At 41.0% G+C, this 13,575-nt stretch overlaps 1 protein-coding gene across 2 annotated transcripts in view; it reads left to right on the top strand.

The window, feature by feature from the left end:
* ELK3 (ETS transcription factor ELK3) overlaps positions 1-10,483 on the top strand; it is a 64,894-nt gene extending 54,411 nt beyond the window's left edge. Inside the window, exons 4-5 of one of the 2 annotated variants that reach the window (XM_053661660.1) lie at positions 2,175-2,297; positions 8,658-10,483. In XM_053661660.1, coding sequence (XP_053517635.1) covers positions 2,175-2,297; positions 8,658-8,756 — 222 coding nt within the window. In that variant the 3' untranslated portion in view covers positions 8,757-10,483. The remainder of the gene's footprint in view (positions 1-2,174; positions 2,298-8,657) is intronic. The other variant, XM_053661661.1, reaches the window with a different exon arrangement.
* Positions 10,484-13,575: the final 3,092 nt, after the last annotated feature.

Genomic DNA, 13,575 nt, shown 5'->3' with positions numbered 1-13,575 from the left:
ATAAAGTCACTCCACGATGCTCATTTGCATATATTATGAAAGGCATTTCAGACATTACGCATGAGAAACAGAGGGCTACTGTCTTCTGAATGTGTCTCATATCCCCTAGAAAAAGCTCTCAAATCCAGACATGGGTACAAGTTTTAGACTGTGGAAATATAAATGCTACACTCTGTATATGGCCCAAAGGATTAAAAAAGAATGGGTGTATATTCATGGCCGTGGGCGAGAGAAGGCTAGCCAGCTTTTGTTGTTCAGAAGCTGCGTCTCTTCGGAGCTCTGAGATCTCCGCTGGTGGGTGAAGGAGGAGGCTCGCAACACACTGGTGGTGACACGTTGATGTGGCTGTGGTTGGAACCGGACTCGCAAAACATGCAAATATTAGTTCTCAGGTCACCTGAGCCTTACAGGACTGACAGGAGCCTTCAAGTACAAGCTGACCAAACTGGTTTGTCTGTTGCACAACATTAAGTACTTTTCTACCTATAGCTGAGAGTGTCTCCCATGAACAGGTGGAATGCATTTAGTGTGTCAGGTCGACCTCTAGTGAGTTACTAGTGATAACCGTCTTCAACACTTGCTGAGCATTTGCCGGGTACATAGTAAGAGCTTTACACAGGTCATCTTGTTTAATAATCCTGTTAATGTAGGCATTTTTCCTCCTTATTTTAGAGAGTAGGAAACTAGGTATAGAGCTGTTGCCTAGCTAAGTAGTGGTTCCGAAACTGGCAGAGCCTGTGCTGAACTGTTCAGTCTTCTTTGGGAAAGATTTTATTTATTTTTAGAGAGAAGGGAAGGGAAGGAGAAAGAAAGAGGGAGAGAAATATCAATCGGTTACGATACACACCCCAACCAGGCACTGAACCCATGACCCAGGCATGTGTCCTGACCCGGAATCAAACCAGTGACCTTTGCTTTGTGGGATGACACACCGTCAGCTCGGTTGGGCAGAACCGTTAAGTCTTAACCATTAGGCCAGGGCACACTCGTGACATTGCCTTAGATTAGAACAGATGGGAGGCTTATCCAAAACAGGTGTTTATCTTAGTAACCTGATAGGTCATTCAACGTGTAGAAAATTCTGTGTAGCCGAACACTCAAACAATTAGGTATAAATTAGTTTACCTTTCAGCGTCTTCACAGTTTGAGAACCTTTGGGTGTTTGTCTCCATTCCTCTGAGCAGAACTTTCAACTTGTGTTTAAGCCAAATGCTCTTCAATGATTAACAAAGCTGCTTAGGTCGATTCTAGGGAGATGTAACACGTTAGCATCCTGCATGATGCAATCTGAACTGTGGTTCCTCTTACACAAAGCACCTACTGATGTCACAAAACCACCGAGGAGCTCCTCCTAGTCACCACAGGGGCAAAACCGCCCTGGGCAAGGGAGTGTAGTGTGCCTTTGCTGAAAGCCTTGCAGACTCGCCAGCTGGGGCGGGCTGTTTCTCCTGCCTGCTGCTGGCTGGCTTGCAGGCCAGGACTCCTGCTGAGTGTGTGCAGGCAAATGCGGTCCTTGGCATCCTCCCGGGAAACCCAGCGTTTTGGCTTTACACCCAGTCTGACAAGAAAGGATTTGTTTTTCCCCCTTCAGACCATTGCCAGGGAGATGAATTCTCATCAGCCCCACATCCGGAGTGAAATCTGGAAAACCTAGTTCAGAGCTTTTGAAGAAGCTGCTACAGGGTATTTTAGCAGCAAATCCTAGAGCATTAAAGGGCCATTGAGAGGGGAAAATGAAGCTTGGGAGGCTCTTTTAAAAACATGCTTGTGTTTGTAACCCAAGTCATGGGTGTCCACTGTAGAAAACTAAGAAAATGTAGACAGGAAAAAGTCAAGCCCTTAAACGGGACCCTATTTTGCGGTACACCAAATCTTGTTTCATCTAAGCAGGGGGCACACTGAAGATATCATACAAACTTGAGATTTCCACTAGAATGTTCAAGGGAAGATAACTTGTCTATACCTCTCTTTCAAAAATTGCTAATACAATCAGCATTCAAGAAAATAACAATTAAATAGTGCTCTGAGCCTTGCAGAAATTAGAGTTGTAGGATTTTCTTAAGATGGTGAGGCTGTTTCTGGGTTCACGGCGGTGCACCTAGCCACGCTGCGGATCGTCACTGCAGTTGGGCGATAAAACCTGTCAAAAACTGTCTGTGTGCTTTCTTTGCTAGACACCAAATGGACTGCTCCTGACCCCGAGTCCGCTGCTGTCCAGCATACATTTCTGGAGCAGCCTCAGTCCAGTTGCTCCACTGAGTCCCGCCCGGCTGCAAGGGCCAAACACGCTGTTCCAGGTGAGCCATTGGAAACAAACTTCTAAACAATGGACTTTCTAAGGAATGTGTTTCCCAGGGGACCCTGCACAGGTGTGGGTTCCGCCCCATGTTTGGTTAAGGTGTGAGGTTTCCACAGGGAGTTTACGGTAATGGGGCGGCACACAGAAGGCAGGCAGCCTTCAAAGCCAGGCATTTTCAACGGGGCAGAAATGGAGTATTCCCTGCAGGTGCCCACATGTGCAACAACTCCTTAAGATGTTCCAGAATTTTCATTGACTATGAAAACTGGGTATTTATCAAGGAAAAGGCAAAACTTTATAAAAGTAGTATTTTATAAAAGTCTCAGAAGACTTTTAAAAATATTAATGTATTAGTCAATGGTGACATGGCTTAAAAATGGCGAACGATCTTTCTTTACTACAATAGAAAAGTTATCTGTATGATATATAAGGACGTTCACCTTGTTCTGTAACAAAACAAGGAGTATCCAGGGCATTTGGTTGAAAACTAAGTCTTAGCAGCTTTATCTGGCAAAACTCCCTGTACTATGTAAGCACAGTCATTATTCATTCACACACTAGGATCTTGCGGGTAGCATCACTTACTAGCAAGTGGAAATCACTATTTCCTTTTCGCCTGTTAGTCACTGACCCTAAGACGTTACCGTTTGAATATGTGAGGCTAGGACGGAAAGGATCCTACCTAGGGACAGGCTTGAAGCAAAGCTGGATCGAGTGCCAGCTCCCTCCGTACCTAGTCCCAGCCTCCTCTGTCTATCGTCCCTGCCCCCCAGTGTGGCGCACACCACTGGAGCTGTACTCCTTCCGGTCCTGTTGCATCCAGCACCACTTTGTATTACGATGGCCTGTTCCATCTGACGATCTCCCCCACTAGACTGTGGGCCCTTGAGAGGCCAGAACGGCTTCTGGTGCACTGTGGTGAGCCTCCGGCATCTAACACATTGCTTGGTACACAAATGATGCTCAGTAATTATCTTTGATGAACTGAATAAATGCATAAGAGTTTGTCTAGAAATGTCGAAGAAAGTTAAGTGTTAAAAAGTTCAGGTCTCCATGCTTTTTTGTCGGTCACTTTGCTTGCCAAGGGTTAACATTTACACCTCCACTGAGCAAGGAACTGTACATGGTGGGACTCGGGGTCTCGTTTGAGGAAGGGCGGGTGCACTAAGGAGGTTTTGATTGCCATCTTGCTTCTCTGGTTTCCTAGTGGGGTGGAGGTAGGGTGTCACGATGTCACTGTAGTCCTGGGGTAATCAGGTTTCTCTCCCTGGCCCTTCTTCCCATCTCAAGAGGCTGAGCTGTTTGTGCACAGCCAACATGTTGATTCATCACTGTTGTTACTCCGGCAGGGAAACAAAAACTAGAAAAAGCAAGCAAAAAGCAGTGAGCAAGGGGTTTTGGTAAAATTTTAGATTTGCAGTCTTTTGATGGGGAGCCAAAGGACCTTATTTCCTGAAACTCTCCAGGTTGGAGCAGCAGTATTGTGGCTTTAGAGCTCACGAGCAGAGCAGAGTTGCGTGGTGCATCTGCCTATTACGCTGCACGGAGTAGGGACTGCACTGCTACTCTAAACTGAGACTCTAATATAGGGGGCAGAAGACACTCGTGAATAATGAACGGATGCTCCCTTCCCTGCCGACTGGGAACTGTACCACCTGATTGCTGCAGGGCTTGGTGACCTCCCAAGGAAGCCACGGAGAACTATTACTTGGGAGTTCTTTGGCATACCTTGCCTTGGATACTAAACCTTTCCTAGCCCGTTAATCCCCGCGGTAACAGTGGTGCAAGTCTGCAGTGATTCTGTACATTATCACGCTATCTGGAGCTCGGGGGGTGGGTAGGGAGATGTGTACATCCTCTTCAGTCACGACTATGAACGAGTGATTCTCAAAGTTAGCATGCAACAGAAGTGGCTGTTAGGTGTGCCAGGACAGAGTGCTGGGCCCCACCCGAGTTTCTGATCCAGGAGAAGGCCTGGCATGAGCCAGAGGACAAGATTCTCTAAGTTCTTAGTGATGCTGCTGCTCTGGGAACCACACTCCGAGAGCCACCGCAGACCAGCCGTTCCCGTTTACATTTAGATTCTGTGGAAGAAATGGCTGCATTGAGCGCTGCCTGGTTAGAACTGTAATTTCACAGAATGGGCCCATGCTCTCTCCTGAGCCACTCGGAATACACCGGTGGGCAGAAGTAGGTTCGCAGGTGTGAATATAGGAAACGGGGTTTATTCTTGCATTATTCTTTCTTAAAACTGTATTCTTTCCCATACAAACTCTACACCTACTGTTGCCCACCCCTGTACAGCCCCCAAAACACAACTGTGTTTGGACGGCTAACAGGACCTTGGACCCTCTTTTTGATTGGGGTCCATGAGACTAAGGAAAAACCTTTTCAAATACTATTCCTCTTCCTGTAATAAGAGCAGTTGCGTATGGTGAAAGTTGAAATCAGTAGTTTTGAAAATGGTAACAGAACATGGTAAGAGGAGTAACTTTTTCGAGGGGCAGTTTTTAAAGGAATTTGAGCCAAACAATGACCTATGCTAGGGAGCAAGAGCTCACATGCTCCCTATACTGTGATTTTTAAAACTAGGTATTTCAAATGATGGGTTTACAAAATTTCAATGAGTATCACAGTGCCACCTCTGAAATCAGTGCAAATAATTTTCCTTGAAAGTAACAACCCTTTTTCACATGTGCTGTAAATATGTTGGAGGAAGAATAAAATAGAGTATGTTTATCCAGGGTGTCCAACCCATGGCCCAGGATGGCTATGAATGTGGTCCCACACAAAACTGTAAATTTACTTAAAACTTTTTTTTTTACTCATCAGTTTTCGTTAGTGTTTGTGAATTTTATGTGTGGCCCATACACGCCAAAAGGTTGGACACCCCTTGATGCGGGCAGATTTCCAGTTGTGAGGATTAGAAAAATAGATCAGAATCCTTAGAGTAACAGTGGACAGAGCTGGTAAGTTTGTGCACAGAAGGTCCCCTGGTAGACTTGTTATAGCAGACACTGAAGAATTTAAGGGAAGGAAAGAGAAGATAATTTATTTCCCTTTCTGGGAAGAGGTATGCTTTGTAATCGAGATGTATTTTAGAGAGAGATGACAAACACATGTTGTGTTAAATCTAAATATACAATCTTGATTTACAAATAAAGTGAGACCCGTTTCAAATAGTTTGGCATTTTGTCTACAAGATGTCTGTTCCATTTTTGAAACAGATTTGGATCCAATCTGGAATAAGCCTAGTAAAGTACAGATACATCTTGAAACAAGGTGGGACTGATTAACTTTTCAATTGAGAATGTTTTCTGCAATTTTTAATTCAACAAGTCTAACCCAGCACGTATTTGTCATGCTCTCAGGTGGAGACTTAGGGGTTACACAACCTGTGAATAATAGATGTGTAAACAAATACTCGAAGAACCCCACAAACACCAGCTCTTTCCAGCTGGGACCCGGACAAAAGCTCCAAGGAAGTGGCACCTGAGCTAAGCTGAGAAGGGACAGAATTTTACCAAACAGTGAAGCACATTCTAGATTAACAGAGTAGCATGGTATGAACGTGAAATACATGGAGTCTGAGCAGGAAGGTACTGGGAAGTCAGGCTGGAGATGCAGCTGTAGGACTTGAACACTGTGTGGAGTTCCTACCTTGACCTCTTCACCTGATGGCCGTGGAAGCTTTTAAAGCTGGAGATAGTATGACAAGATCTCTGTTTTAGAACCGTATCTCTGATATTAGTGTGGAGGAAGAAGGACTGAAGAGAAAGAAAGTGTAAGGGTCAGGAAGATGTGAGGAAATTTACACTATTCCAAAGACTGAGGGAAGAATAATCTTTTAGAGGAGAACAGTGGAAACAGGAATATATTTAGAACACACTCTAGAAGTAAAATCGACAGGAAGACTTTTGGTTGGGTGTGAAAAGTAGGCAATGTAAATTAAGAAGAGGCAAAGATCACTGTGATTAAAAGACTGGAAGTGCTATTAATAGCCGTGGTTAATGTTTACTGTATGCCAGCCATTGTTCTAAGCACTTTCTGTGGTTTCTCATTTAATACTCAAAACACTTCTATTTGAATACAGAAGCCAAGGTCAAGAGACATTGCTTCTTCTTCAGTTTACCCTGATCACACGTTGCAGAGCTCGACTCAAGTTCAGGGTTGTACTGCTCCCAGCCACCACTCTCACTGAGAAAAATGGGCACAGGAGAGCAAGTTTGGTGGGGAAGAGGCATTGGCAGGTACCTCTAACCAACAAGAAATTGATTATTGAGTCCAGTATAGGAGAAGAGGCAGGCTGAGGACATTTAAGTCTGGGGAATGTTGCAAGTTTAAGAACAGGGACCAAGGGTGGGGTGGCGGAGGAGCAGAGTCAGTAAAGAGGACTGTGAAACGTGCAAGAAAAGCAGGCTCATCAAGGGAAACTGTGACAACTGAGTGTAGGCAAACAGAGAACCAAGGGCAGAAATCACTAGTATATTTTTAAAAAGACACTAAACTGAAAGCTGATTGTTTTGAAAATGCAAAATGGACAAAAACAAAATGAGAGAAGATGCAAATAAACTGAAATAAGAAAACCAAAACCTGTTCTTCCAGTGTTCACTGAGTCGGCGATTTTACTGGTAAGCTGCAAGAATTGTGAAAACATGCAACACCTGACCATTTAGTCAGGGCCACTGACCTCTTTTCCCTTAGATTGTCAACAGCCAATACAACAGTAGCTGTCCAGTGTGAATGAATCAGAATTGTACCTACTTTTTTGTCAGAGCACTAAGAAATATATATTTTTTTGATGTGCTGCAGAATTTTAGTAATTGGTTTGTGTGCCATGAGTTAAAAAATATTGAAAACCACTGCTCCAAATCAATGGGATTAGTGGTTAGGAGCAGACTTGTGAGTAGATTTTATAACCCAGTTGAAATGGATACAATTCTGTAAAAAAAAATTAAAATTCCAAAGTGTCAGAAAACAGAAACCTAGACTATGCGAATAACCATTAGTGACACTGAAACAGTAACGAAAGAGCACTTCCCTCCCAAGCCCTGCCAAAAATAAATTGGGCGGTTTGGCACAGAAAGTGTAGTTGAAAGCTTGGCTTTACTGCTTATTAGCCATGACCTTTAGACAGTCCTGAACTTACTTGAACTCTTGTTTTCTCCCCTATAAAATGAGGAAAACCAAACTTACCTTACAGGTGCTAGATATCAAATGAAATGACAACCGTTTGTTAACTGTAAGGCAGTAGACCATACCAGTTATGTGAAATAGCTTGAAAATTACAAAAATATATTTACTTGTTTTACAAATATTTGTTGTACTTCTAACATGTACCAGGCTCTTCAGTTTGATACTTAGTGTTTAAGTGAAGTTTAATATCTAATTCCTATCAAGAGCCCAGGAGATCATCGTGACACACACCATCCTAGACAATGGAAATCTAGTGGAGGCTTAATTATTCTTGTTCACTTCGGACTAATAGCAGCTGTCCTTCTTCTAGACCTGAAAGCCATCCAAGCATGTATCTTTATTCTACTTATCATCTTCATTACCAATACAGAAATGAACATTATTCCTTAAATTTAATTTGGAATGTATGAACTTTCATATTATTATTTTAATTAGAAAGAATACTCGCAGCCCTGAATATTCTTGCTTTCTAAATCTTTTAAGATAGAAACATTCCTCGTTTCCTTAAAAATTTATTTTATTTATTTTTAAAGAGGGCAAGGGAGGGAGGAGAGGTAAGGAAATATCAGTGCGTGGCTGCCTCTCGTGCACCCCGTAGTGGGAACCTGGCCCGCAAGCCAGGCATGTGCCCTGACTGGGACTCAAACCAGTGACCCTTTGGGCTCAGCACCCAATCCACTGAGCCACACCAGCCAGGACGACTCCTCATTTTTAACAGTTACTAGGAAGCATCTTTGTAGTACTCTGGAAAACTGATGGCCAATTTCAAAATACAGTGTTAAAATTACTGATTTACATGCCAAGAGTCAGTTAATTTCTTTTTCTTAATATTGAAAAAAAATCAACATTCTACATAACTTGGAATCTTTTTTAAAAATAGCGTTAGAATATACTTTAGCAACATATAAAGTACATGTTTTTTCTAGTAGCCTAGGCATATAAAATGAAGATGTTTTCTGAGCCTTCACCTGTTTGCTGTATGTAATCCTGACCTCATTGTCGTCTTCCAGCTTGTTCTGTAAAATAACTTGCAACTTACCTGTATCACAGGTACAGGTGATAATGGAACTGATCCACTATGGTCTGTCTAGGAAAGTAAAGTACTCAAATTCTTCCCAGTAGATGTGCAATAATTATTTTAAAAATCTTTTGTCCCCTACAGTTCCCAACACTGCTCAATGGCCACATGCCAGTGCCAATCCCCAGTCTGGACAGAGCTGCTTCTCCAGTACTGCTTTCGTCGAATTCTCAGAAGTCCTGATGACATCTGGCCACAACTAAAGACTCATTAACTGATGAAACAAATTTGTCCCCATGGGCTAGTTTACCTGTGTCATGAGAAGGACTTTGTGAAACCCTGTTAATTTGGTTTGCACTTTTCATAACATGGATGGTCTATATGTTAGCATTTTAAAAACTTTTTTTTATATTCAAGTATATATGAAATCTGTTTTGCATTAAGCGAATTTTAATATTTTTTATATCCTCTTAGCTCTTAAGTGTTGAACACTGTTGACAGTGAAGAACTTTTCTTAATGGTTTTCAGTGTAACTAATTAAGGATGTGAAGCTTTTTTCTCTTTAATTCTGCATATGCTGAACTGTGCTTATGTATTATGTACACCATTAACCAGCTGTGCCTTCCTTTGCATTTAGTTTTATGTAAATGATTTATATATTTTTAGTATTAAGAGAAAATGTTTGAAAGACAAAAATTAGTATCAAACAACTCTAGTAGAATTTCATTGTTTTTCACAAGTAGGCAATATGAAAGCATAGTCATATTATTTTTTTTTGCTTTCAATTATAAGAATTGCCTTAGAATCTCTTTTGAACTGAAATTCAATAAATGTAATGTCCAAGTAATGTTTTTATAAGAAGAAACTAAGCCATATTTAGACAATAAACATCCATAAAAAATGTTCGAAAGTGCATTTTTGTAAGGGATGTGAAAGGCTAGCCTCCCAGCCGTTTACAGTCTTTTGGACTCCTCCCAAACAAAAAAACCTGAGATGGAAAAGCTACATCAAGTTCATTCTGTCCTACCCCCAGAATATTTTCTAGGTTCGCATAATCTGTTTTCAAACAATTAGCCTTGGTTCTCCCTGTTCTCCATCCATAGAGAATCACACCCCTCTGATACATTTCCTGTATCACTGAGTTAAGGTTTCCCCAAAGCCCCGGAACTGTCACATTTAAAAAGCCCACGCTTTGGAAGGGGCTCACAGACTGGTGATGAATGCAAACACTGCAGGAACAGTTCTGAAACACGAGGTGTCGTCATGTGTACAGGTATATAGCCTTGCTTGTGGAAATGGAGGTCATTACTAAATTGAGGGTGAGAAATGAAAAAAATCTGATACAATGAATGGAAGATTCTTCAGAAACCTCATCACTGTTGAACTGAACTGATGCTAACAATTTCGAACACTAAATTATTTTGTGTAGTTTAGAGCAGTACTACTAACAGGAATATAACTTCTGTTCCTTCAAAAAAAAACCCCAGCAGGCACCACTCTAAGGCATCATTCTGTACCATATGGAAGTCCTAGAGGTAAGAGAACTGGAAAATGCCCAGGACTTTCAACTCAAGATCAGTTAACTGCCATCCTTAAATGAAGTAACAGGCACCAATTTGAAATGTGACTAAATAATTAATTGATCTAAACCAGGCATTAAATAGCAGGGATAAAAAAACAATGCTTGCAAAAACAAAAATATTTCTGGAATTCTCAAAAATATCTAAACTTTCGTTAGGATACAAATGGTGAGATTTTTCAATTGGAATTGAGCATCTCTGTGTGAGGGGATGGATGCCCTAGGAAAAATGCAAACATCCCAACATGCATCTTTGAATACAAAATAATGGAGCCGATTCCAAAATCCAGACACTACTGTCATGGGCTAAGGATAATTCTGTACAAAAATAGTTGGTCCAGCTGATATTTTACAAACACAAAACGTTAAGAGTTAGAAAGAGAATCCCCATCCCCATCCCGCCGAGTTTCTAGGTAAGGACATTGCACAGGAGAAGCTGGAAGTCGCCTAAGGCCACCCAGCTCAGTGAAGGTGAAGGATCAGGGCTCGGTCCAGGTCTGCTTCCCCACGCTTCAGCTATACATTACTAGTCCAAAGCTGTGTTGGGTAAAAATGCAAGATTCTTACACAGAAACTAAAGAGGAAGTTAGTGTGCAAGTATCACAACCAAAAATATTCTCAAATGTAAATGATGATTGGAAGTATTCAAATGACTATATATCAGATTCTTGTATTCCTTTCCTCCAAATACTATGATTAACATATAATCTGGCCCATTTACTGGAAATGGAAAAATACTGTAATTGTTGGTGGATCGAAAATCTCACTGTAACAAATAGAAAACAAGTACTGAAGTATATTAGAACTCTGCCTCATTCTGTGTGTGTGTGGTGTTTATTGTTTTTTAAACAACTATTTTAGTCAGAAAATAGTTTTCACACAACATATTAAATTTCTTTTTATGTCTGCCTGATTGGTGTTAAGCTGTTAAGGCTAAAGTTTTATAGAACTATAAACATTGGTCCCTTTGTACACTTCTTTTGTATGACTGCAACTCTTCATTCACTTTCATATATGTATCATTTTTACTGTTATTTTGTTCAATAAATACTTTGTGATAAAAGGTGTGAGGAGGCAAGTGGTGCGGTGTACTTCCATTTACTTGGGGTAATCCAGATTTACTTTCCCACACGGTACAGGTTAGCAAATGAGTCTTATCATCTAGCCTTAAATGTGGTGCAGCAAAACATGCTCTGGATATATAACCTGCTTTAAACAGGTATTTAAGGAAGCAAATATAATTACTGAAGTTGAATTGGAGAGAGGGGAATGGGTTTAATAAGTGTCCCCGGGCCTTTTAAATCTTGAATTCTATCAATTGTTCTGTATTGAGATTGGAAGAGGGGGAACATTTACTGTTTATTTTTTTAGCCACAACTAGTATCTTACTCAGTGGTGAAGGACTGAAAGCTTTCCCCCTAACATCAGGAACAAGGCAAGGATACCCTGTTGCCGCTTCTAGTCAACACAGTACTGAAAGTCCTAGCAGAGGCAGGGGGAGGCATTCAAATCAGAAAGGAAGAAATAAAACTATTTACAGATGATGTCTTATACGTGGAAAACCCTAAAGAATCTACCAAAGAGAGAAAAACCTATTAGAGCTAATAAACTGAACAAAATTATAGGACACAAAATCAACATGGAAAAATCATCTGTATTTCTACACATTATCAACAAAAAACTTGCAAAAATTAAAATACCTGGCCCTGGCTGGTATATCTCAGTGGATTGAACATGGGCCTGTGAACCAAAGGGTTGCGGGCCAGGTCCCCAGTAGGGGACACATGAGAGGCAACTACACAATGATGTTTCTCTCCCACTCTTTCTCCTTCCCATCCCCTCTCTCTAAAAATAAGTATTAAAAAGATTAAAATACCTGAGGAATAAACTTGATTAAGGTGGCACGAGACTTGAACACTGAAAAGTACAAACCACTGCTACAAGAATGAAAGACATCCTGTGTTCACGGACTGAGAGACAATGTTGTTAAGATCAGACACAATACTCCGCAAAGTGACCTAACAGATTCAATGCAATTCCTACTACAATCCCAATGGCATTTTCTTTTTCCAGAAATTAGAAAATTTGTACCCTAAAATTTATGAAATTTCAAGGGATCTCAATAACCAAAACAATCTCATAAAAGAACAAAAAACACTCATACTTCTTTTTTTATTAAGCCTCACCCAAGGACATGCTTATTAATTTTAGAGAAGGGAAGGGAGAAAGGGAAAGAAGCATCAGTTGGTTGCTGCTTGTATGTGCCCTGACCAGGGACTGAACCTGCAAATTGGGCATGTGCCCTGACTGGGAATTGAACCCACGATCTTTCAATTTACTGACAATGCTCTAACCAACTGAGCCACATCAAGCCAATCACGCCAATCAACAAGAGGGCCAAGACCAGTGGGAAAAGGACAGGCTTTTCAACAAATAGTGCTGACAGACTAGATATTCACCTGCAGAAGAATGAAGTTGGACCTCCACTTAACACACAAAAATTAACTCACTCTTGAAACAGGAAAATATTCATGCCCTTGGATTCGGCAATAGTTTCTCAAATATGCCACTAAGAGCAGAGGCAACAGAAGAAAAATAAATACACTGGACTTCATTGCAATTAAGATTTTGTGTATCAAATGACACCATTAAGAAAGCAGAAGACAATCCACAGACGAAGAAACCGCAAACCACATGCCTCATACATGTTTAATACCCAGAATACACGAGGAACTTATAACTCAACGACAAAGACATACAACACAATTTAAAAATGGGCAAAGGATTTGAATAAACCCTTTTCCGAAAAAGATACACAAATGGCCAATAAGCACACGAAATGATGCTCAACATACTTAGTTATTGGAGAAATGAAAAATCACAAGGTTCCCGTTTACGCCTGTTAGAATGAATATAATAATAATTTTTTTTATAAAGGAAGGAAGTGTTGGCCATGATGCGAAGAAACTGGAACCCTCACACATGACCACGGGAAATGTAAAATAGTGCAACTGCTCTGGAAAATAGTTTGGCAGTTCCTTAAAAATGGAATTACCAAATAGCCCAATAATTCCACTTCTAAGTACATAAGCCCGAAGAATTAGGAAAACAAGGACACACAGAAGCGTGTACACCGGGGTTCACAGCAGCGTTACCCACAGTAGATGCGAACAACCCAAGGCCCCCTAACAGATGAATGGGTTAACAAAATGCATATTTTTATCACAGAATAGTATTCGGCCATGAAAAAGGAAGTTCTGACACCTGCTACAACATCAATGAACCTTGAAACACTGTGCTAAGTGAAACAGGTCAAACACAAAAGGACAAATACCGTATGATTCCACGTATATGAAATTCAGACAAAATGTATATTTGAGGTTACCAGGGACCTGGGATATGGGGAAAATGGGGGATTATTTCTTAAAAGCGTAGAGTTTCTGATCGGAGTGATGAAAAATTTTAGAGATAGTCATAACTGCT

The sequence above is a fragment of the Artibeus jamaicensis genome, unplaced genomic scaffold (assembly GCF_021234435.1).
Source record: "Artibeus jamaicensis isolate MK-2021 breed Jamaican fruit bat unplaced genomic scaffold, CSHL_Jam_final contig_233, whole genome shotgun sequence".
NCBI lineage: Eukaryota > Metazoa > Chordata > Mammalia > Chiroptera > Phyllostomidae > Artibeus > Artibeus jamaicensis.
This window is presented reverse-complemented; position numbering and strand designations above follow the sequence as displayed.